Source organism: Vicia villosa, linkage group LG4 (assembly GCF_029867415.1).
Source record: "Vicia villosa cultivar HV-30 ecotype Madison, WI linkage group LG4, Vvil1.0, whole genome shotgun sequence".
Taxonomy (NCBI): domain Eukaryota; kingdom Viridiplantae; phylum Streptophyta; class Magnoliopsida; order Fabales; family Fabaceae; genus Vicia; species Vicia villosa.
Window position 1 is genome coordinate 167,695,567 of NC_081183.1, and position 25,025 is coordinate 167,720,591.

Consider the following 25,025-nt stretch of genomic DNA (forward strand, 5'->3'; position numbering starts at 1 on the left):
CGCCCCGGAGATCAACATGGCGTGCCGAACCTAAACCGGAGTATCGCAGAAGGAACGGACATGTCATATTCTCCGCCGTCAAACCTCCCATGCCGGTTATGTTTTGGAATATCTCTTCCGTCGAGCAACTCAAGAGGACTCTCCTGAGATTTTTAGAGGGGGAGTACGAGGCCGGCGAACAGATAAGAAGCATCAAGAGGCTTAAAACAAGGGCTGATGATGTGACTGGAGCAACGATAACTTTCTGGGATAACGTGGAATACGACATTGATGTCATTCAAATGATGCACGGACCTTGACATTGTTTTAACCGTGGTGATTTCTTAGATGTTTTACTTTATCTTTTTCTGTTGGTTCTTTTCTATGTACCTTTTAATTAATGAATGAACTACTCTTTTCCGTGGACGCTCGAGTTAGCTGATTCACTGATCTTATCTGTTGCAATTTAATATATATATATATATATATATATATATATATATATATATATTTTTAATACTTTAAAATAAAAACAATTTCATTAATAAATAAAAAAAATTAAAAAAAAATAGTATATAAACAATTAAAAAAAAACAAAAAAAAAATAGGAATGCATATAGGCGCCACCCTAGGTGGCTTAAAAGGCAAAAATATACATTGATGCCACATGGGGTGGCGCATGAGTTAAGAGAAAATGGTCTTTGGCGCCACCTGAGGTGGCTCCTATGTGGAGACCACCTCTGAAACCTGGTCATACAGGTAATTTTTCCGAAAAGATGGTTTTTGGTGTAAATAAATTATTAAACCTGGTTATTTGGATTTTTTTTTCCAAAAACGACATAGAAGATACATATACTAGACTTTATCCAGATTATGTGAAACTCATAAAATTTAAAAAAATAATATTTAGAATGTAATGAACAATTCATTTGAGTAGTCATAACTTACGACTACCCAAAATTTAAAATTGGTCTACACTACAAGCCCCAAATAAAAAAAATGTTTTTTTAATATTATTTTTAAAAAATTAAAATCAAACGAATTAGAACCGGTTATTTGCGAAGTTAATTTTTTTACGCCCTCGTGGTGGAATATGCATAAGCGTGGTGTGTTGGAAGTTGAAACTTGCTATAACAACATAAGAGGCAGCTAACTGAACAACCTTTTTGGAGGTAAAGATAAGCTTAGAAGCCATGGCCTGTCGGTGTTCCTTCTTCTCTCCCACTTCCTTCGACATTGCCATCTTTTCCCACTCTCTCACCCCATCACTCCCACTTCCAACACCAACAACAACTTTCCTGAAGAGAAGAACCGGGTCATCCGTGAAGCCTCTCGTTTGTGCTGCCGCCAACAACCCTCTCCAATACCGGAAACTCGGTGACTCTGACCTTAACATCAGTGAAATTACTCTTGGTACTGTAAGTTTACTTCTCACATTCACTCTTGGCAGTACTTATGATTTGAGTATTGTGACATGTTGTTGATTGATTGGTGTAATGTTTCAGATGACTTTTGGGGAGCAAAACTCGGAGAAAGAAGCTCATGAAATGCTTAGTTATGCGTTTGAACATGGCGTTAATGCTCTGGATACTGCTGAGGCTGTGAGTTCTTCGAATCTTAATATGCATTTGATGAAATTCAAGTATTTGGATGTGATGTTTGGTATTGTTTTTTGTCATTAGAAGTAATGGCTATTTTGTTTTCAACTCTATTGAGTTTATTGGTTTGTTGCAGATGTGATGTTTGATGGTATGCTTGTTTGTTTCACTCTTTGGATAAATAAGAACCCAATTATAATTTGTTCTTGATGTAATCGTTACTTTTTTACTGTGCGAATGTGGTATTTGATCAGTGGTAAGAGCTTAGTCTTGTAGTTGTAGCCTCCAGGGATGAAGTTCAAATTTCCTTGGAGATATGTGGTTCGGAAGCATACAACACACACTCGTTCTTGTCGCTTTTATTATCTTTGGTTTGAATTGTCAAACTACATTTGTATGATTTATAATGTTGAAAATGCAACTACGAAAAGATACTCGATTGTTTTTTAGTTTAAACTTATTTGATGGATTAAAGTAAATCAGAAATGACAGTATTAGAGAGAGTGTTGGAGTAGCACCTATTGTAGAAAAGATGGTGGAAAATAGACTTAGGTGATTTGAACATGTAGATAGAAGACTTGTAGTTTCTGTGGTAAGGAGAGTAGATCAAATGAAGAGAAGTCAAACAACTAGAGGTAAAGGAAGACCTAGAAAAATTATAAAAGAAGTTATTAAAAAAGATCTCGAGATTAACAATTTGAATTGAAGCTTGGTCCTGGATAGAACATTATGGGGAAAGTTGATCCATGTAGCCAACCCAACTTAGTGGGAAAAGGCTAGATTTCTGTTGTTGTATTGGTTCGTTCTCTTCTCCTAATTATGTTCTCGCAATTGCTTTTTTTTGTTGCTAAATCACCCTATCCCTGTAGGCAACTTTTGCAATCTACTTCACTTTTATTTTGCTCTGCTACCGCGTGCTTCACATGCCATATGAAGAATAACTGGTGAGGTTTATGTTTCTGATTAATAAACTTTGTTTTGCACATAGTACCCAATTCCAATGAAGAAAGAAACACAAGGAACAACTGATCTCTATGTTGCTAGCTGGTTGAAATCTCAATCTCGTGACAAGGTATTAGTTTTCAGTTCACAACTCAGTTTATTCTTAATTTTTTATGTGCTTTTAAGACATAGACAGTTAAAATTAAAATCATTTTTATAGGCCTATGGAACATCCGATATGCTGTTTTTAAATTGAGTGGAAGTACAAATTAAAATGATTTAATTTTGGCACATTTTGCTACAGATAACAAGCTAACCCTGAAGTAAAATTGAGATTTGGCTTTCAGTCATTTCGGAAGATTTTTTACCGACAGCATGATTTGTTGAGCTAACTGTTTGAAACTACTTGTGTACCCTCTTTTGTGGATAGGTTATTGTAGCAACAAAAGTGTGTGGTTATTCTGAGAGGTCGAGTTACTTACGCGACAACACAGACATTTTGAGGGTTGATTCTGCAAATATCAAAGAAAGTGTGGAGAAAAGTCTGAAGCGTCTTGGGACTGATTATATTGATTTGTTGCAAATTCACTGGTGAGTTTACAGCATGTAAGCATTGATATGATTTTCTTGTTAGTTTATTTTTAAAACTAAAGAGCGTGCATTGTTAAAAGTTAGGATTTTTATTGTTTTAGGAATCTTATGTTAGAGATGACGAACCAGACAGATAAACTAGTTTTTTGAACTGTTAATTTCTGAATACGTGATTTTCTGCTTCGTTATAGGCCAGATCGTTATGTTGCATTGTTTGGTGAATATTCCTATGATCCTTCAAAATGGAGGCCTAGTGTGCCGTTTGTTGAACAGTTGCAAGCTTTTCAAGAACTTATCAATGAAGGAAAGGTGACTGATTCCTAACATGCTTCATATATTATTACCTTAATATTGTTTTCAATCTCTTGTGTCCTCGATTATAATGTAAATGTTTATGGGATTCAATGTCACTGGATTTTTTTCATTTATCAGGTACGTTACTTAGGCGTTTCAAATGAGACTTCATATGGAGTGATGGAGTTTGTCCATGCAGCTAAAGTTGAGGGACTTCCAAAGATTGTTAGCATCCAAAACAGCTATAGCTTGCTTGTAAGAAGTCGGTTTGAAAGTAAGTTCAATTCTTACATCAATCAGATCTCATTCATTTATAGCTGCTTGTCGGAAGTCGGTTTGTCAACTTTATATAACCGGAAAATTCTTAGGTGGACACATACCTAAGAAATTGTTTTACACACAACCAATCACAGAATTTTAATTAATTAAAAAAATAAATACTGATTATTCTCTCTCCTTCATAATCTCAACCACCCCATGAATCCAATTAAAACCAAAATTAAAATTAAAATAAATTTAAAAAAGACTCTTTCTTATTGGTTGTGCCTAAGAATGTGGATTTAGGGTCGTGTCCATGCAAGAATTGCTCTATATAACCAACCACTTTTCTTCAATAATTTTGAGATTCATATATGATATATCTATCACCTTATAATTCGTTATGCCACTTGTTTTATTTCTTAAAAATGATATATTTTTGTTGATAAAAGTATCTTACAATTCATAATAAGATTCAAATTCTTTGTTGATTTAATGTTTTTGCAGCTGATCTTGTGGAAGTTTGCCATCCAAAGAATTACAACATTGGCTTGCTATCCTATTCTCCACTTGGAGGTGGAACACTCACAGGAAAGTATATAGATATAAATTCTGAAGCTGGAAAAAGTGGAAGATTAAATCTTTTCCCTGGCTACATGGAAAGATATAACAAATCAATTTCGCGGGTACTAAATAATTATAGCTCTTGTATTTAGTGTTTTGACCAATGTTTAAAAAATCAAACAGGCGAGACTTCTAGGCCATGAGTCAATTGTTTTAAACTGCATGAATTAGGACAAAACTGTGATTGAACTGCACTCAAATAACCGAATTCTAAACAGTGCCCGTGCCAGTTCACGCAGTTCGGATTTTAAAACATTGGTTTAGACTATACTATAAACCATGATTAACAAGATAACCGATTAAGTATTTTCCTTTGATTCTTCTTGTTTGGATTTCAGGAAGCAACTATTAAGTATCTTGAGTTGGCCGAGAAACATGGTCTAACTCCTGTTCAGCTTGCGCTTGGTTTTGCAAGAGATCGTCCATTCATGACGAGTTCAATCGTCGGTGCAACTTCTGTGAACCAACTAAAAGAAAATATTGATGCTTTTACAACAACAGAACGGCCGTTACCAGCCGAAGTCATGACAGACATTGAAGCTATCTTCAAAAGATACAAAGATCCCACCATTTTTTGAAGACTATATATACCTTTTGTTTTTCCGGGTTATTAAATCACTTCATTTGATTTCTTGGGTCCCACCTGACCTTTCTCTTGTTATTATTAAAATTAGAGGATGAATTTATATCAATGACTCATTTTTATTTAATTGCAATTAACACATCATAATTGTATCTGGACCAAATATAGATCAGATATATTGTTTATTCAATAAATCTAAAAAATATTTTTTTTTCTTCTTATAATAAGAATCATAGAAAGTATTTTCTTGACTTACCTACTAAAAACATTTGTCAGTGTTTAAAATAGCTTATATAAGATGATAATAAATTATTTTCAGCTTATTTCAATAATTATCATGATAATTTATTTTTGCCTCAAGGAGAATAAATAATAGAAAACAATGTAAAGGTAGTGTTAAGTTAGTTTATTGACGTGGAAGCAGTTTAAGAAGCGCGCCAATATCTCATTCCCTTTCCTTCTACGAAACTTTCGCATCTTCACTTTCTCTCTCAATTGCTCAATCCAATTTTCCTCTGAAACTAATCACACACATGTTCATGCAAATTTCACACACCCTTTTACCAATTTTCAATCTTTTTAAGATAGGTATGAGAATTCTTCATCTGGGTTGTTCTCAGATTTTGAATCTATAGAACCCAATAGTACCATATTTGAATCTGAAGCATTTTTGGGAAATTTTTCATCTTGAGGTTTTTGGAGACTTTGATGAGAGGCCCAAGTAGAAAGTATGACGCTTGAGCTTTGTCTTCCTCAGTGGTTTCCTCACAATTTCTTTCAGATGGAATGGCAGATCTTGCTAGTTATGGGATTCCTGAACGTGATATTGAACAAGTTAGTTTCATCATCAGATTTTAATCTTTTTCCCTATTAAAATAAAATTATTTGTTTAGTATCTGAAAAAAAGATTAGAATTATTGATTATTTTTTCACCATAATTGTTTGTTTCAAGCTATGTAGCACTATAGATTAAAGGCGAATACGATGTGTGACACCTTTGACACATGTTATAACATTCGATCCCTTCCATTTTTTAAATTATTATATGTGTCAATGTCAGTGTCGTGAATGATATTCATGTCCGTGTTTTATTTTTTGTGAAGGCATTCCTTACTTTAAAAAGAGGAACTCAGTTAGTTAAGTATAGTAGAAAAGGGAAGCCAAAGCTTTGTAATTTCCGGCTTTCACAGGTTAGTTTTTTCACATGTATTTATATTATATATGCATTGAATTTCATATCAATGTATGGATGATTTCATATTAAGTAGCATTAGCAGGACGAAACATCACTGATTTGGATTTCTCATGGAAAGGAAAAGAATCTGAACTTGTCTTCTGTTTTGCGCATCATCTCAGGACAGAGAACAGTAAGTTAAACGATGCTTGGTCTTTCAGAGGCTGCTATAATTACGGTTAAATGAGAACTAACTTATACTTTGCAGGCTGTCTTTAGAAGATATTTGCGCCCTGAAAAGGATTATCTCTCATTTTCACTTATTTATAAAAAAGGCGAGCGGTCACTTGATCTGGTTAGAGAAAACATTGAATCTCTATATGTTGGACTTACATTTTTTGTCTATTTCATATGAATTACGAATCCACTGCTTTCCCTTTTCAAATTTCTAGATCTGTAAGGATACAGCTGAGGTTGAGATTTGGCTTTCGGGCCTTAAGGCATTAATTTCTACTGGACCGGGTAGAAGGCGGCGCACTAGAAGTGAATTAACAGATGTAAGTTGGAATTGACGTTGTTTAAATGATAGTTTAATTTTAAACTTGTATTAACTTACACTTTGCTACTTTCTTTGTATTCATGAAGTGAAAGACTTTTTTAAGATTATACTTCATGAAGGTCAACATAATCTTAAAATTTAATAAAAATATACTTGAGTACACAAAAGAGCGCTTTTCAAAATCAGATGTTGTACAATATGTCTTTCTTATGATCTTAATATTCTTTTAGTATTATTGTAATAATGATTGTCATAATAAGTTCACCAACTCAATAAGATCTATTTGATTTTGGTTATTTGTGACATATGCATGTCTTGATCTAGTTCTCCTTAAAGTTGAAGTTTTTAGGCAAATGAACATGAATACAATTATCTATTTTTCAAAAACATTTCAATGAAGTAATTTTTTATTTTAAATTTCACTTGCAGGATAGTGATGAATTTTCTCTGAATGGTCGTCCTTTTGGTGGAGCATTAGAGTTTTCTTCAGCTATTTCCAAGAGCAGGTTTTCTTTTGAAACATCTTCTTGTGAATCCACGTCGTATAGAGGAAGATCAGATGTGGGGTCAGATCATGCAAGTATGCCAGTAAGGACGAGTGTTGGAGATGGTTCCCGTGTTAGTGTGTCAGGTGTTAGCTATGTTAGTAGTGTAGGATCAGGAGGACCAGATGACATAGAGTCGCTAGGTGACGTTTTCATATGGGGAGAGGTTTGGGCCGATGGGAATTCCTCTGATGGGTTAGGGAGTCAAGTCCCTTCCAAGACAGATGTCCTGACTCCTAAGTCATTAGAGTCTAATGTTGTTCTTGATGTTCATCTAATAGAACCTGGGGTAAATCACATTGCTCTGGTAACACGGCAAGGAGAGGTTTTTACCTGGGGAGAGGACTCTGGCGGAAGACTTGGGCACGGGTTTGATAAAGATTTTGGTAAACCGAATCTTGTCGAGTCCCTAGCAATTACTAATATGAGTTTAGTTGCATGTGGTGAATATCATACATGTGCGGTATCTACTTCCGGGGATTTATACACCTGGGGTGATGGGGCACATAACGCTGGACTTTTAGGCCATGGAACTGATGTTAGCCATTGTATACCGAAGCGACTCACTGGGATTTTAGAAGGACTTCAGGTTATATCTATAGCATGTGGCTCATGGCATACAGCATTGATAACCGCCAATGGGAAACTTTTTACTTTTGGTGATGGAATGCTTGGTGTATTGGGGCATGGAAATAGAGAGAGCGTGTCGTATCCAAAAGAGGTACAGTTATCTATTGGACATAAGGCTATTCAGGTTGCATGTGGAGTGTGGCACACGGCAGCCATTATAGAGGTCACGGATCAACCGGGTTCATATACTTCTCCATCAAAGAGGATATTCACGTGGGGCGATGGTGATCACTATCGTCTAGGTCATGCTAACAAGGAAACCTGCCTTCAACCGACTTGTGTGGCTGCACTTGCTGAATATAATTTTCACCAGGTTGCTTGTGGGCAAAGTTTGACTGTTGCACTAACCGCATCCGGCCATGTATTTAGTATGGGAAGCACGGCATACGGTCAACTAGGAAATCCAAACTCTGATGGAAAAGTGCCGATTCTAGTAAGAGATAAGTTACAGGGTGAATCTGTTGAGGAAATATCGTGCGGCGCACATCATGTTGCGGTATTAACTTCAAGAAGTGAACTATATACTTGGGGGAGAGGTGCCAATGGAAGATTAGGACATGGAGACATAGATGATCAGAAAACTCCAACATTGGTGGAAGCCTTGAAAGAAAGGCATGTGAAGAATATTGCATGTGGCGCAAATTTTACGACTTGTATATGCATACACAAATGGGTTTCTGGGAATGACCAATCGGTTTGCTCCGGTTGCAGACAACCATTCGGTTTTACTAGAAAAAGACATAATTGTTATCATTGTGGGTTGGTGTATTGCCATCCTTGTAGTTCGAAAAAAGCCCTTAAAGCAGCATTGGCTCCAACACCTAGCAAACCCCATCGTGTGTGTGATGCTTGCTATGCTAAGCTTAAAGGTTCTGATAGTGGTAACAGTTCCAGTTATAATCGAGAAATTACTCGTCCTTCTAGTTCCACTTATGGAAGGGAAAGATATGACAGGGGAGAGGTAAGGACTTCAAGTATTCTCTTGTCTTCTGTCACTGGTCTGGCGAAATACTTCGACATAAGGAGTAATGGGCTTGGAAGTGCACTTGATTTGTCTTCCATGGCTAGAGACACTCAAGTTCCGTTGCGTTTACAATTGAAAGATGTCATATTTCCTGGTTCATCAAGTACAACGCAGACTGCTTCGAGGCCTCTTATTGTGCAGCAAAGTAATCCCCCAACCCCACCTTCATTGGTTAATTCAAGACCAACCTCTCCGTATTCAAGAAGACCGCCAAGCCCGACACGTTCTATCTCCCCTGGATTTTCAAGAAGCCTTATTGATAATTTAAAGAAGAAAAATGAGCTTTTGAATCAAGAAGTCTCAAAGTTGCAAAACCATGTACGTTTCATAAACCATATTTGATTCGAGCGTCTGTTTGAATAAACTTCTCAAAAAACACATCATTAAAACTAAATGTTTTTTTGAAGAACAACTTCTACATCTGAAATATTGATTTTTTTTTTTTTTGCTTATTTAACTGCTTTATACATACCTATATGATTGTAATGACTTTTCCATACGTGAATAAGTTTATTTTAACTGAGAAGCTCCTATGATTTAGAGCCTAATCAAACTGAAAGCCTTATAGTTAGTTATTTTATTCTTTTTAGAAATCCAGTAAAAACTTATATGAATACTTTTCTTATATTAAGATTCGAAGTTTAAAGCAAAAAGGTGACATGAAAGATATGAAGATTCGCGAGCTTCAGAAAAATATTCAAGAAGCCAATCTACTGGCTGGAGAGGAATCTTTTAAGCATAGAGAGGCAAGGGATTTCATCAAGTCCATGACAGATGAGGTATTTCGATTCTACGTTTAGACATCATGATTGAGAACAACTTATGGCTGTAAGCTATTTTCATCTTATTTTCTTAAGCTCTTCAGTATAACTTATGAAAGCAGCTTATAGCTCATGAAAGAAATTTGACTTTATCTTATCTTTTGTTATAGAAATAGTTTATACATAAGTACCTATAAGCTATATGATAAACACTTGAATTATAAGTGCTTAATTAAGATGTTTAATCAACTAAGGCTCTATTGTATGAAATAAGCTTAATGCTTGAGCCTAATGGGAAATTGAAAGTCTGTTGATGAGGATTTCTGGTCATTCATACTAAATAGCTAAATTTGCTTCTTCATTTGTTCTTGTTTAGTTGACGGAAGTGACTGAAAAGTTGCCACCAGAGAATCCTGGATGTGAAACCTTGAAAGAGATCAATGCTCAAGCTCAATGTATGCTGAAAGACAACGTAGAATTTGAATCTCCCTTCCAACCGAGCTTTGAGTCTGAGCAACAAAGCGCGCCTGATATATCAGAATCAGATAGCGAATCTTCAAACCTGCAAAGAATCAAAGGAAATGGCGAAGTTTCTGAGGCTGTTCCATCTGTAGATGGAGGAAACGTTCAGCACGAAAGCAACAGCTCATATTTATCTAGTACAGGAGTGTCTCCACCAAGCTCGGAAACTAGTTCCAGATCAGCTGACTCACACAGGATTGTGCAAGAAGGAGAAACATCGGTCATTGAACAATTCGAACACGGTGTTTATATCACAGTCATAGTACTATCTGATGGAAGCAAAATTTTCAAACGTGTTAGATTCAGGTATGAGAACAATTCAAAGTATTAATTTGTGTATTGGTTTTCTTATTTCAGTTCTTTTTATCTTTTAACACAATTTATCTTTTTTTCTTCCCTCCTTTTCTCGGAACAGTAAGCGAAGATACAATGAGCAACAAGCAGAAGAATGGTGGAACAAAAACAAAGATAGGGTGTTTAGAAGATACAGTCCACCACAAGAAATTATTGGTTCATCTAGCACCCCACCTCATGGTGAAGGAAATATTGAGACATCACCTTCTTCTTAAACTTATCTCTCTGGTCTACAATGTCACCACAGTGGTCAAGTTAAATGACCAAAATGGAAGCAGAACCAACCAACCAAGTGTAGAGAATTATGAAAATTAGTGCAAACTTTACATTACGAAGCAATTATGAGGCACAGGCACTTACACAGACACCAGACATGACTCTAACACTAACACGTACACACCGTAAAGAAATAACAGTAATCAAATGTAATCATGTATATTGGTGTCAGACACCTGATACAAAATTTTGTCAAATGTGATTTAGCAAACTCTACAGTAGGGCACACAACTATTCCTAAAGGATATTGTTCTGTTCGGAAATCAGAATTGTTGATGCAGGTTCTTGATGAGGTGGTGCAAGCTACTCCGGTGCGATTGCATGGGATGGATTTGAAAGTTTAGCACTCCAATGCCCAAGTGAGTTCATAAATAAAGAGATAGAGTGAGTTATAAATAGAATCATACCTTTTTGCCGCTCACGCATTGGTATAGATAGAATGGGCGACAATTTGGCTTATGGGGCATTGGGCCTGTGGCCAGCCCAGAACTGATATGTTTAATGACTTTTAATAGAAAGGGTAGGTTGTGTTGTTGTTTATACTCTATGGATTAATTATTGCATATAAATTCATTAAACTTTTAATTACTTTCATAACAATTATGAAAAGTAAAAGCTTTTGTGGCTATCACACTCTAAAGAAGTGTGGAAGCAAGTGGCTGGTGGTATGTGAGGAGTCTCATTCCTGTCTATTTGACTGCCAAACAGAACCTAACTATACTGCTTAATCTGATTGGGAAAAAATAGTATAAACTTTCAATGCCAGCTAATGTTTGTCTCTTTTCATTTGTCTAGTCAATTCAAATTTCTATATTCAAATTCTCATAATCTCCTTTTGAAATTGAAAGCACATGTACACATTTGGTTATTCTATTATTAACCAAAAAAAACACCAATAAAGTATAGTGCAATTAAGACTAACAGATAATCAAGTTGATAATCAAGTTTTTAAATATGTGATTAGAGATTCAATCTTTGACTAGTGTGCATAGAAAAGTCATATAAAACCTGAGTTTAACAGTTTTGATAATTTTTCATAATCCATATATGATTATATTAATTACTTCACTTAGAAGTTAATGTATGGTATATATACTTAAGTACTAAACTAATAAAAAAGTTGTTTCTTTTTTCTATTTCTGTTATGAGGAGCGTAAGTGCTTTTCAATTTTTCATTGATGAAACATCAATTTGTCTATATATTAAGAATTGGACCCTACAAGACACATTCAAAAGTTGTATAATAGGCACACACCACATGGGAAAAACTATACTAGTTGCCTTTACAGAATTTAGCTTTCCTAATCCTCACCATACTTAGCCTCCAAGGCTGCTTCCATGCTGTCAATTCTATCAAAAGTGATATGATCTTGGACTTAAAAATTACACTTTTACGATTAAGAATTCATTATATTACGACTCGTGCCATCATTCACTATCGTTCGAGTAATCCGTAACAGTTTTATATTGTTTAAGAATAAAAAATAAAGATAGTTTATATACAACATTCATACTCCTTAATTCAAAGTGGACAATATTCAAAGTGAACAATATCTCGTAGACGGCTAGACGCAGTACTAACGCGGTCTAGAGGGAAAATTGAATCCACTACATTCATCAAATTCACGCATTCGGGCTTCAATAACCGTTTGATCAAGATCTGATGGTTTAGTATAATACATATTTGATTTTAAATTTTTATTTATAATATCAAACTTAAATTTAAACTGTGCAATCTTAATCGAACGATGATTAGTATCCTGAATGCGTAAATGCGTGGTTTTCTATTTGTGAGAAATTCAATCCGTCGTGAGGTCAATCAAAACATTGACTCTAAATTTGAAATCAAAGCAATGGCACTTGTGTAATTCTATTAACAAACCAAGTGCAAATTGGATTGGACAACAAAAAAATAATTGCAACTTGTAGAACAAAACAAAGTGATAATAATATAACAAAACTAAAAAGTAAGCATCAAAGTTTCCTTCATGAGATTGAGAATCATTTCATTTTCCATTTCCAATATAGGAATAACTCTTCCTTAGGACATTCTTTCAACCCTTCTCAATCAAACTCTTTCCCTCATATACTCTCTTTTCAAACCAAGATCAATCACATACACTTTCATTAGTTTTGTACCAATAACCATGTCTCGCTTGAGGCTATCAAAGAAACTCAAACCAGCCAAGAAAGCATGGAAAAACCTCTCAAACAATTTCCAATCAAAACTCCACAAACTCAACATTCAAAAAGCTTTGAAAACCACCCTTCAACGCCTTCTTTCACTCTTCCATTCCATCACTCATCTCATAACCTCAAAAACTACTCATCATCGCTCTTTAACTTCTTCGAAATCATTATATTCCCCTTCAACTTCTTATTACCATTTTCAACATAAAAACTTTGCACCTATCCCTATCTACAACAAACCGGGCAGCAGTAGTAGTAGTAGTAATAGTAGTAGTATTCTTCATGCGCAAGTAAACACAAGTAGAGAGATTGAAAAGGTGCATGACGACGACCACAACAACAACAATAATGAGGTGAATACTATAGAAGATGCATGGAAAGCTGTGGTTGCTAAGTCTCCAATGATGCATGTGGATCAAAAAGCTGAAGAATTTATCTATAAATTTCGTGAAGATATAAGGCTTCAAAAAGAGAAATCATTGCTTGAATTTCATGAGAGGCTAGCAAGAAGTACCTAATTAATTTGATCATATAATTTTTATATCATTCATTTTATATTTGATGTATATAGTATATGACTTGATATGATATGATACATATCATGGCTTGTTCTACTTTTTTCTTAAATTACTTTCATTGAGTTCTATTGAGAAGCAAAGAAATTTTTACTTTGTTCTTAGACAATAAGAAGCAAGCAAGTAATTAGCATTTAGTTAATGGTTTTGGAATGATGTGTGAAGTTATGAAGATGTATATCAAACTTGTGAGGTTTTTTTTTCTTAATTTGTATTCTTTCTTCTATATGTTGAAAGTGAAAAGTTGATTGATTATACAATTTTTTTATAAGTAGGAGATGTCACAGGTTCAAACTCACGCATCTGTATCTAATTTCTCTGCATAACTATCAACTAAATTAATTTAATAAAACATTGTTTATTCTAGTTTGACAATAATAAAGCATGACTATGAAAATATCTTTTTTAAAAAATAAATTATGGTGAATAATACACTTTTAAGAGTTGGTTGATGTTTTTGGTATACTTTCCGAATCAATTTCATTAATTAATCTCTATCCACTCAATGAGCTTCTCCAACTAACTTCAATTATTTTCCATTGTTTTCTTATAAAATATTGGTTTGTTGTGGCTTGATCATACTATTTAATGTGTTTTAGGTTATAAAATACTCTCTTTATAAGTTTGGTTTCTCTCATAATTTAGGATGGGTCCCTAAAAATTAGGACAATTCACCATTTCTTAATACGTTTAAGGTGATATTTCATTTCATGTGGAATTATCATCACATTCAAAATCGATTGATAAGATAAGCCAACTATTTGTAAAATATTTTAAAGATAAACTTCATTCAATAATGGGTGTTTCTTTTTTTGTTAAAAGGAAAGAAGGATAACGAGGAGTCTAATCGATCTTAGTTAGATTTTATCAACTTAGAATGTTGGTTGGACCTTAAAGTCTTAAATTTAGTTTCTCACTTAGTAATATTTTATATTTATCTTTTAACTAATTAATTCATAGAATTTAATATTTTAAATAACATGCTAACACACTTTCCAATCCAAACTCCACAAACTCAACATTCAAAAATCTTTCAAAACCACCATTCAACCCCTCCTTCCACTCTTTCATTCCCGTCGCACATGACCTTAATAAAAGTACTCATCATCGCTCTCTCACTTATGGTAAATCATTATATGCTGCTTCAACTTCTTATTACCATTTTCGAACACAAAAAACTTTACAACTATACCGGAGTTAAGAATAGATGAATGGTTAAAGATGATGATTGCATAGAGGCACGCTTTCAATAAGGTGGTTATAATTTTTCAACGAACAAATAATGTTTTTACAAGTATATGTAAAAGAATTCCCGAGTGTGACTCAGAATGACAATTATATAAAGAATATGGTTAAAAATGATAGAATCCGTATATATTTAAATAATAATAATAACCATTCATTTGTAGTCATTAATAATGTACTCTTAGCTGCTCATCACCACCTCTTATTTTTTTTCTATACTTCCGCTCTCAACCTCCATCCATGGCTACATCAATTTCTACCTCCACAACGACTGAATCAACCCCTTCACCCTTGACCGACTCATCTGTCCCCTCGACACCATCATCGAAAATTCAGTTGGCCTTCGCCATCGACAATGTGAAATCTATAATTCTGGTAACCTTGGATAACAATTCAAGTCTCTACCTCTCTTGGTCAGCCCTTTTCAAAGTTCAAGCACGCATCCATAACGTGCATGATCACATCGTTCCTCCGACCGATGCGAAGGCTCTACAAATCGTCGCTAAAGCCAAAACCAACGATCTTGATCTTTGGAATAGGTTCAATCCGTTCTTACTTCAATGGATGTATGCCACTGTATCACAAGACATTCTTAACTCAATTCTCGTAATTGATGACTCGGCTGAAGAATGTTGGAATCGAATTGCTTCATTGTTTCACAACAACAAACACTCGAGGGTTGTCCACCTCGAAAATCGATTCACCAACACCAGTTTTGAAGATATCACGTCCACCAAAGCCTATTGCACTCACCTCAAACTTTTAGCTGATTATTTAGCAAACGTTGATTCTCCCATCACTAACACTCGATTGGTCCTGAAAACTAAAGCAAAAATGAGCGGAAACCTAAGGAAACCAAGGCCCAAACGAAAGATTGTATGGATATCCTCAGTCTTATAGTCACCCAAGGCCCAAAGAAAAGAAAGAGAAGAAAACTAAAGCAAATAATGAGTGAAACCCCAAGAAAACGGTCACTTGTCATATAGCTCATACATCTCTGAAAGTTTCCTCAAGAGAAAATTGATATTTTTATATTGGATGTTCAGGGCACGTGACTGGTGAAAAGAGTTATTTTAAAGAGTTGAAGCCCTATTCTAACAATTATGTCATCTTTGGTGATAGAGCTAGAGGAAGAATTAAGGGAACATGCAAACTGGTTAGTCCATGTGTTCCTTGTCTTGAAAATGTGATGTTAGTATAAGGTTTAAATGCTAACTTGTTCAGCTTAAGTCAACAGTGTGATCAAGGTCTATATGTTAGCTATAACAAGCCTTGATGTATTGTCTCTAGTAAAGATCAAGAGGTGCTAATGAAAGGTTCAATATCCAAAGACAAATGTTATATGTGAATGAGATATTGGATGAAAGTGATGATTCTTCTGAAGATCTAAGAAATGAGAATCCTCAAAATGAAAAGGATGACTTTCTAAGTAAAAAGACTGAAGAAGACAATGAGGATGTTGATATTCTCATTGTCAACATCATGACAAAGATTATTGAAGAGAAGGTTGCTCAAAAATCATCTCTGACAGTTTTGAAAAGCCTTGTCAAGTCTATGACTGATGAAGCTAAAGGTAAACAGCATAAAATTGATATTCCAAGGTCTAAAATGAAGTATGTTGAGAATGTGAAGTAGAAATATCCTCAAAGGACCCCTATGAGTAAGAAAAAGAAAGGTTGAAGAGAAAACTGCTAAAAAGAAATAAGAGAAAGCTTGTTCTACCTAGTGACTCAAAGATAGATGTTGAAGCAAATGTCCTAGACAGTATGCCCTCTACCAGAAGAAAAATTGGAGGAAAAAGAGTTCCAGTCAACATTCCTGCTGCCCCCTTGGACAATGTGTCTTTTCACTCAGAAGTTAGTGTGCAAAAGGGGAAGTATGTGATTTAGAGAAGAATTGCCCATGAAATAAAGTTGAGCAAAGATGATTTTGAATGTCATGAGATCATGGATCTGTTAAGGGATGCTTGACTAATGAAGACTGTTTCAAACATTGGACCATGCTATGAGAAACTAGTCAAGGAGTTCATTGTTAACATGTCCAATGAATGTAATATTGAGGGTAGCAAAAAACTCAAGAAGGTGTATGTGAGAGGTTTTTATGTGAAGTTCTCTCCTGAGAGAATAAATAAGTGCTTAGGCAAAAACAAGACTCCAAAGGCTGATGAGGTACCCTCAGTAGACAAGATAGATAGAACAATAACTATAGGGCAAGTCAAACAATGGCCAAAGAAAGGATTAATATCATCAGGCAGTCTAAGTGTAAAGTATGCTATACTGAACAAAATATGTGCAGCCAATTGAGCACCCACTAATCATAGTTCAGGCATCACTTCTATCTTGGCCAAATTGATCTTTCAAATTGGAACCAAGTCTAAATTGTACTTTAGAGAGTATGTGTTCTACCATACCATGAAACATGTTGACTCCGATGCTGTAAAGCTTCCAATAGCTTTTCCTTGCTTAATTACTGGGATCACCTTGAACCAACATTCCAATATTGTGCATGCTAGAGAGATAAAGAACAAGAAGCCAAGACCACTGACTTTTGACTACATGTTTTTTATTGAGACACATGTCCCAGACATTTTGATACCCTACCATCAAAGTTAAGCTGCTGGTGGGAGTTCCTCTCCAATCTCCAAAATCACCAGAAATAATGTGCTACTTGAGTTAATGGAAGTGTCAAAAGTTATACAAGACACAATAACTGCAAGTATAATTAGGAAGAAGATAGATACACTAATCAACTTGATAAAATAGAAGGAGAAAGTTGTAGAAGAAGATGGTGCTGACAATGAAGAGGTAGAAAAGTCTGCTAGCAAGAGTGAGGATGAATAAATATCTAACAGTAAAGAGGGAGAAGAAGAGGGAGAAGAAGCTGATAGTGAATAGGAGGAGTCTGGAAGTGAAGTGGAGGAGGACTATCCTGAAGAATAAGTCCTTGGAAATTAAAATGTCTACCAAGATGTGTCGGACATGTGGTATGGCTGGCTACTGACTAACTGCTGACATATGTATGATTTGAATCACACATCCTTATAGCCTTGATTCAAGTATTATGACTTGTGATTCAAATAATAATCATTATATTGATACAAAATCAACTGTTAGGCTAAAAAAGGAAACACAAACATAAATACAACACCTAAGTCAATGAATCAAGAGGTTTATCAAAGGTACAAATATTTAAAAAGCTGAAGCAAACAAGTACGCATACAACACATTATTACAAATAAATTACAGGTTTCTCAAAGGTTACAGATTTAAATAGCCGAAGCAAACGAGTACGCGTAGAACACATTATTTTAAATAAATTACAACAATAATGCAAATAAATTCGGAGGAGAACACAAACATGCAATAAAACATCAAAATTAAAAAGTAATTTTTTTAAAGAGTTAAGACTTGCACAATTACATATAAAAGAAATATCACAATTTAAAAGTGTTAATAATTCCTGGATTCAAGATTGTCAAAAGACTAAAACTAGAAAGTTACACAGCAATGGCAAAAGTTACACAGCAATGGCAAAAGTTACATAGCAATGACACTCACGCAGAAGTGCAAGATCACGTAAAATTAGTTTTATACTACTTTTATAAATAAATTAAAAAACTTAAATTTGCCTCACTAAAAAAAACCGAAAATTGTACACTTTTCACCATAAAGGAGCTAATTGACATGCTCTAACACAAAATACCTACAATGTCCTGAAACAATTTACTCAAGTGCAGCCCAGCATAAAAATTAAAATACCTAACCGTTGTGCTGGAAAACGAAATGGACACTTTCCAGCATAAAAAACCTAAGCATGTTTGAAGAAAAATAAGCTTTGGAAGCAGGTTTAGCTCATATATAAGATCCTTTATCCTACTACATGCCGATTATTCTAAAATTTAGAACATGGCACAATGATTTTCACAAATGAGTGGTGCAACACAAAATCAACAACTCAACACAAACTCTTGAAAGCAACAGCAAAGAGAATTTTACAATTATATAACCATTTTAAAACACTTGTTATCTAAGTCTTTTCCCTGCAATGTTGAAAGGTTTTAGCTTTTTTTCACTTCACAACCACCATGTATGTAAAACCAAACATAAATTGTGCACTAAAATAGTGTGTTTGTTTATGCTATTCCAACCATTTGTTGCAAACTACATTAAAGAAAGAAAAATAAAACTCTTTTCATTATAATAAGTTCCCTAACTTCATAGTGAAACATTTCATGATGGCTTTATTTTGCAACACAATTGCATAATACTCAATCACAAGAAATAGATGTATGTGTCTGCACGCTAGTGCAGTCCCCATCAAACATCAAAATTCATGTATCACCATCATGGAGAAAATCCGTCAAACTTGCAGTACAAGTAATTCCCAAGAGACAATGTATCTAGAAGCATTATTCAAAATTGAAGCTACTTCTATAGACAAAAATATGGGAATCAGTCAACAAAAAGGAAGCAGTCTAGGAGAGGCAAGAGTAAGCCAAACTCTTCTCCTCAGAAAGCTCTTCGGCTGTCAAGTCCAGCTTCTTCCTTGAGAACTCGTCAATTGAAAGTCCTAGGATTAAAAATTGGAACATTTTTTCAGATCAAATGCACTCATCATCCTACGTAGAGCTATATATGGTATAAGCTTGGCAAAAACAATTGAGAAACAATTTTTCTTTTTTAATCGAAATTTACCTTGGACAATTTTCCATTCTCCATTGGCACAAGTGACGGGGAATGAATAGATAAGTCCAGCGGGAACATTGTAAGAACCATCGGAATACACTCCCATTGAAACGAATGTGCCCTAATAATGCAATGGAAAAGAAATAAGCCGGTCTGAAAAGACAGAATCATAATTAAAGAGCATACAAAATGTAGCAAACCTCAGGAGTTCCAAGAACCCAATTGCGAATGTGGTCACAAGCAGCACTTGCAGCAGATAGTGCGCTTGAAAGCTTTCTAGCCTTGATAATTGCAGCACCACGTTGTTGAACAGTCGATATGAATTCTCCATTCAACCTAAATAATTAAAAGTAACAACAAACCTTATTGACAAGGACAAATAATTTCTTCAAAAAGTAATAAACCTTATTGATAATCTTGTTACGTGTAAATAACCTTAAAACAACATCTAAAAAGGAATGGAGGGAGGAAGTAAGTTTAAAGCATTTGTTATATACCAGGAATCGTCGGAAACAAGTTCTCGGACAGGCTTCACCCCGGCGGGGGTGTTAACAGTTGCATGGTTGACATCGGGGTACTGGGTTGATGAATGATTACCCCAGATAATGACATTCTTTACATCAGAGACTTGAATGTTCAATCTTTCGGAAATTTGGCCCAATGCCCTATTGTGATCAAGTCTAGTCAAAGCAGAAATGTTTTTCTCTGGAATAGATGGAGCAAATTCCTTCAAGATCAATGCATTGGTGTTTGCTGGGTTAGCAACAACCAGAACCTGCAGAATATCACAAAGACTTTCTGTAAATATTCCAAATGACGCATACAATTAAACTAAAGATTCTTAAAAATAAGGTAGTTTTTAATGAATGAAGTTAGATTTCATGGCCATTAAACCACAAGGACTCTCCACCGATACCCTTGGACAGATATGAATTGAGGGGGTAGGAGTGCCTAATTCATATGAAAATTTGCATATATTCAGCATACATGTACAAGAATTCAGATACAACTATACTCATTGCAACTCCAAATTTCCTTAATGTAATAACAAACAACAAACAACAAAAAATCAAACAAACCAAAAACAACAACAACCACAGATCCTTTAAGACTAAGTGGAAACGGCTCCATGGATCAAACAATGTCATAATGTTCTATCATAGGGGCTCAAACAACCCAATACATTAATGATTTTCAATCAATAGACAAAACCAAAGTTGGCCATAAACCTTGTGACATGACCAAGCCAACGACCCATCAGATTATTACACATATTAAAAAGTTGCATAAGTATGAGTTAATGAGGAAAAGATTACCTTGCAATTGGCAGCAGCGTGCTTTTCAAGGGCAGAAGCCTGGGACTTGTAAATAGATACATTCTTAGACATGACATCCTTCCTCTCCATACCTTCTTTTCTGGGGAATCCACCAACCATGACTGCAATATTGACTCCAGTGCATGCCTCGACAACATCAGTTGTGGCAACAACACCTGAAACAAATAATCCCATACAAATTCAAACTCTTATTCACCATACACATAGCATACAAGCAACCAGTATATAACAAAACCATATCAACATTTAAAAAGGATGGTATGATAGTAAACCTTTAAGCAGAGGAAAGGCGGCATCGACCAACTCCATCTTAACTCCATTCAATGACTCAGCTGCAGGAGGAATATCAAGCATGTGAAGGATGACAGGTTGATCTGGACCCAACATCACTCCCCTAGCAATCATAGGGACAAGAGCATAACCAATTTGTCCTGCAATTCAAAAAACATTCCATCAGTACGACAAAATCATCACAAACAATTTTCCAACGAATCAGCTATCATCATCCCACATTCAATCATCAAAAAAAGATCACTGATAAACAAACACAAAACATCATCATCAACATTGGTCATGTGGTCGGATCTGAACCCTCTAGCAGATCAAGATCCAAACGAAACAAATCAAACATTTTGAAACAAACCCGTGTTTTGAAATCTTAAAATTATAAATAAAACATGGCGAGATCACAGATCTAAATGTAAAAAATACAAACAGTTAGATCAAAGCATGGGTGATGAGAACAATGTATAACTAAATAGATGATATTGCTATGATGGAAGGAATACCTGCGGCGCCAGTGACGAGAACACGAACGGGGTCTTTTGCCATTTTTGAAGAAATGAAAGGAAAATTGAAGCGGAGAGAAACAACAATTTTTTTTTTTTTTGAGAGTAAAAGGTGAGTGAGTGAGGAAGTTTGTCTAGAACTGTGTATTTATTCGCGTGGAGTTAGTGTTGCCACGTTAGCACAGCATGAAACAACGCATTAAAAACCATTCTAAAACTAGGGGTGGACAAAAACCGTAAAACCGGCCTAGCCCACAAGAACCGAAACAAAAAAACTGAAATGGGCTGGTTTCAAACGGGTTTCGGTTTAGCGCACCCAAATTTCAGTTTCAGACAGATTGAAATGGACGGACGCGGTTCATTGAAAAAGCACCGCGGACATCAGTTGCATGTTGTTTTCATTTTGAATGAAAGGTAATTTTTTTCTTCACTGTCTCTGTTTTGAACCTCACAAGTTTAGGGTTGTTATCTTTCTTTCACTTTTCTATAGATTGGTAACATATTTAAATATTATTTTTTTCTGCTGCTTTCTATTTGTTAATGAAATGGTTGTATTGTTATGTAGGTTTATTGATTTAAAAGGCTGAAACCTAGAGACTTGAAAGGTAAAGTATATTTTTTTAGAAAATTTCTTTAGCCACCTCCCTATGAGGGTCACTCCCAGCGAAAAAACTCAAATTACCCCTGCTTCGAAAATAAACTTCCGAAACATTTTTTTTTAAAAAAAATTTCCACAATTCGGAAGTGCATCTCCGAAAACACCTCATGGGAGGTGTTTTCGGAGATAAACTTCCGAAAACACCTTTGTTCAGATTTTGGGGGGTTTCAGAAATGAACTTTCGAATTATGCAGAAACTGTGTTTTTTTTTTATGTTTTTCTTAACAGTCTCGTATTTTTAATTAAAGGAAACCGGGAAATAAAATAAGCGACATATAAACAGAAAAAACTAATATGATAAAAAAAGTAATATATACAAGCCGATCCAAATCCAAATAAAAATAGTGTGCTAAAGATACAATCCGAAAACAAAAAATAAATAAACCCGACCACTACTGGGTGTGTCTGACCCTCTCTCCCTGGGATCTCCTCTGCCGCCTGTATGTCGCCGCACGGCCCGCATCAGTGACGATCATCTCCATCACGACGACTGCCTCTGGACCACTCTGATGAACGACACCTCGATCCAACGCGTCCCGCCCAAGCATCTCTATCCGCTGGCAGATCGGCATGAGATCAATGGCGTGGTCATCCTCGGCCTGCTGGTTCTCCAGGATCTCCTCGTGTGCTGGCCTAGGAGCGCCGGGAACGTCGGGTCTCAGCAGAGGATGTGACACCCGGTAGAACCATGTGACGTATCCCTCCACACTGTGTCAGTCCTGTGTGACCCGAGTGCGACGGTACTCCTGCGGTACCACATGATGCTGCCAGTCCTCCCATATGGCAGTGAGCTGCACTCGGGTCACTGTGTCGGGAGCAGCCTTAAAGGGTGACCTGGGTATCTGCTGCACGAATCCGAACTCACGCATGCACCGCTCAGGGAGATACCGGACCATGATGCCGGTCCCGCATGCCAACCAGCCTGAATATAAAGCAATGTCGTCAAAGGGGACAACCTGAGCGTAGTCGCTGAACTGCCTCCAGGTGACGTCGTCGTGCATCGTGTGGTCCAGGTATCCACGGTATGGTCCCACCGCATTGTTCCCCCTCTGGAGAACGTATCTGGCGGCCCTGGGCATGGCGTCAACGTACACATGATCGATGTGAAAGCCGTGGATGCGGGAGAAGTAGGAGATGATCCAGCTCTGAAACAGAAACACGATAATGTATTTAAATAAATACGAAACATAAATAAATACGAAACAATTAAAATGAAACGTACCATAAGTAGTGTGCAGGATCCGACCAACTGCCTCGTCCTCCAGTTGGAGGCCTCATTCAGCTTCTGGTATAGGTATGCCAGAGTAGCTGCCCCCCAGCTCCACTGGTGAACGGTATCCAGGTTCATGAAGTAGCGGAGGTAGGTCACGTCGACGTACCTTGCACTCTTGTCCACAAAGCATGCAGCGCCTACCACATGCATGTACCAGCACCGGAGAGCGCAGCCGCGGTGATACTGTGTGAATAGATCGTCACCCGCCTCCTCGGCATCGGCCGTCGCGTCCAGGTGGTGCTCGAAATAGCGGCTCAGTGTGGTGAACCGGATATGAGGCCCAGATGTCGCGATGCACTCGTAGTCAGCAGCTTCGGGCTCCATGCCCGAATAGAGCGCCATCCACTGACTGGCCTCGACCCTCTGGATCCGGGAGTGGGTCAACAGCGGCCCCCTGATCGGCAGGTGGAGAAGACACTGCACGTCATGCAAGGTGATCGTCATCTCCCCAACCGGCAAGTGGAAAGAAGACGTCTCTTTGTGCCAGCGCTCCACAAATGCCCCATGCATGCCGTGGCTGATGGTGGTGTACCCCGTCATGAAAAGCCCGCTAAGCCCTGAACCTCGCACCGCGTCGTTAAACCACTCAGCTGCTGGTTTAAATAGACTGAAAATCTTCCGGGCGTGGTTCACCATTTTCAAAGGATCTCTCTCCTGTTACAAAAAAAACAAATAAAAGCATATGTTAAATAGACCGTTAAGAAAATATCGAATAAACGTCTAAATTATAAACGGTTAAATTATAAAAAACACCTCTCCCTCCCAGATCCGCCGAGCGACGTGGTCGCGGTAGGATATCAGCACGGAAGTGTCAAAGGGCCCTCCCGGGTAGCTGTCCTGCTGCTCATCCTCCTCCCCGGGTGGAGGGTCAACATCCGGTACCCCCTCCGGCTCGTGGTATGGCACTGCCACCTTCTCCTCCTGCTCCTCCTCCTCTCGCTGGCGGGAAAAAGATACCCGAGCCAGCCGACTCCTAGATCCAGATGAAGAGGTACCCTCTCCCACGTCCACGGGAACTCGCACACGTCGTCCCCGGCCCTGCTCCCGTCCCTGTGTCGACGCCAGCTGTGCCGCCGCCCGCTCGCGTCTAGCCGACGCAGTCTGGGTCTCTCTACCCTGTCTGATGCGTGCTGGTTGGTTGCCTGACATGTTCTTGTAAACAATTGAAATCGATTAATATGCGAGACAAAAGAAAAAACTAAAAAAATTGTACTTCTGATACAATTCGGAAGTTCATTTTCGAAACTGGGATGGAGGTGTTTTCGGAAATGAACTTCCGAAACACCCCTGCGCAGAACTTCTCTGCAACCTCCAATGGCAGACCCCAAAATCAAACTTCAAACCTATGTCTACACATTCTAAACATCCTAAATATCAGTACCAACCTAACCTAATACATTTTTTGCTATTTGTAAACACCCTAATATGAATTTTAATCATAGATCTAAAACTCAAAATGCTTACCGATTGAAGAGATTGGAGTGCTTTTTAATGTAGTATAGGAAGCTTATTGGAGCCTTTGATGTAGCCTTGGAAGTATTTGCACAAAATTTCTCCTTT

General features: G+C 36.7%; 5 protein-coding genes and 1 long non-coding RNA gene across 6 annotated transcripts; 4 read left to right on the forward strand and 2 right to left on the reverse strand.

Annotated features, from left to right (window-relative positions):
- The first annotated feature begins 1,069 nt into the window (after positions 1-1,069).
- LOC131595814 (uncharacterized) lies at positions 1,070-5,026 on the forward strand. The gene is made up of 8 exons (XM_058868295.1): positions 1,070-1,397; positions 1,485-1,580; positions 2,566-2,649; positions 2,950-3,110; positions 3,302-3,419; positions 3,543-3,678; positions 4,170-4,348; positions 4,625-5,026. The coding sequence occupies exons 1-8, from the start codon at positions 1,173-1,175 to the stop codon at positions 4,862-4,864; spliced, it is 1,239 nt and encodes a 412-aa protein (XP_058724278.1). The 5' UTR covers positions 1,070-1,172; the 3' UTR covers positions 4,865-5,026.
- A 120-nt stretch (positions 5,027-5,146) lies between these two features.
- LOC131595813 (PH, RCC1 and FYVE domains-containing protein 1-like) lies at positions 5,147-11,149 on the forward strand. Its single transcript, XM_058868294.1, has 9 exons — positions 5,147-5,703; positions 5,973-6,059; positions 6,147-6,236; positions 6,312-6,398; positions 6,496-6,600; positions 7,032-9,119; positions 9,434-9,580; positions 9,939-10,390; positions 10,500-11,149. Exons 1-9 carry the CDS (start codon positions 5,656-5,658, stop codon positions 10,651-10,653), a joined length of 3,258 nt encoding a protein of 1,085 aa, XP_058724277.1. The 5' UTR covers positions 5,147-5,655; the 3' UTR covers positions 10,654-11,149.
- LOC131595815 (uncharacterized) lies at positions 9,696-11,265 on the reverse strand. The gene is made up of 2 exons (XR_009282088.1): positions 11,122-11,265; positions 9,696-10,353 (listed from the first exon to the last, which is right to left on the reverse strand). It is a non-coding gene; the product is annotated as an uncharacterized LOC131595815 (long non-coding RNA).
- A 1,414-nt stretch (positions 11,266-12,679) lies between these two features.
- LOC131600198 (uncharacterized) lies at positions 12,680-13,681 on the forward strand. The gene has a single exon (XM_058872395.1). It carries the CDS (start codon positions 12,862-12,864, stop codon positions 13,420-13,422), a length of 561 nt encoding a protein of 186 aa, XP_058728378.1. The 5' UTR covers positions 12,680-12,861; the 3' UTR covers positions 13,423-13,681.
- A 1,214-nt stretch (positions 13,682-14,895) lies between these two features.
- On the forward strand, positions 14,896-16,826 carry LOC131595817 (uncharacterized). Its single transcript, XM_058868298.1, has one exon. It carries the CDS (start codon positions 14,965-14,967, stop codon positions 15,622-15,624), a length of 660 nt encoding a protein of 219 aa, XP_058724281.1. The 5' UTR covers positions 14,896-14,964; the 3' UTR covers positions 15,625-16,826.
- Positions 16,827-18,976: 2,150 nt separating this feature from the next.
- LOC131595816 (malate dehydrogenase, cytoplasmic) lies at positions 18,977-21,694 on the reverse strand. The gene is made up of 7 exons (XM_058868297.1): positions 21,535-21,694; positions 21,019-21,177; positions 20,726-20,901; positions 19,907-20,184; positions 19,610-19,745; positions 19,419-19,530; positions 18,977-19,293 (listed from the first exon to the last, which is right to left on the reverse strand). The coding sequence occupies exons 1-7, from the start codon at positions 21,575-21,577 to the stop codon at positions 19,199-19,201; spliced, it is 999 nt and encodes a 332-aa protein (XP_058724280.1). The 5' UTR covers positions 21,578-21,694; the 3' UTR covers positions 18,977-19,198.
- Between the last annotated feature and the right edge of the window lie 3,331 nt (positions 21,695-25,025).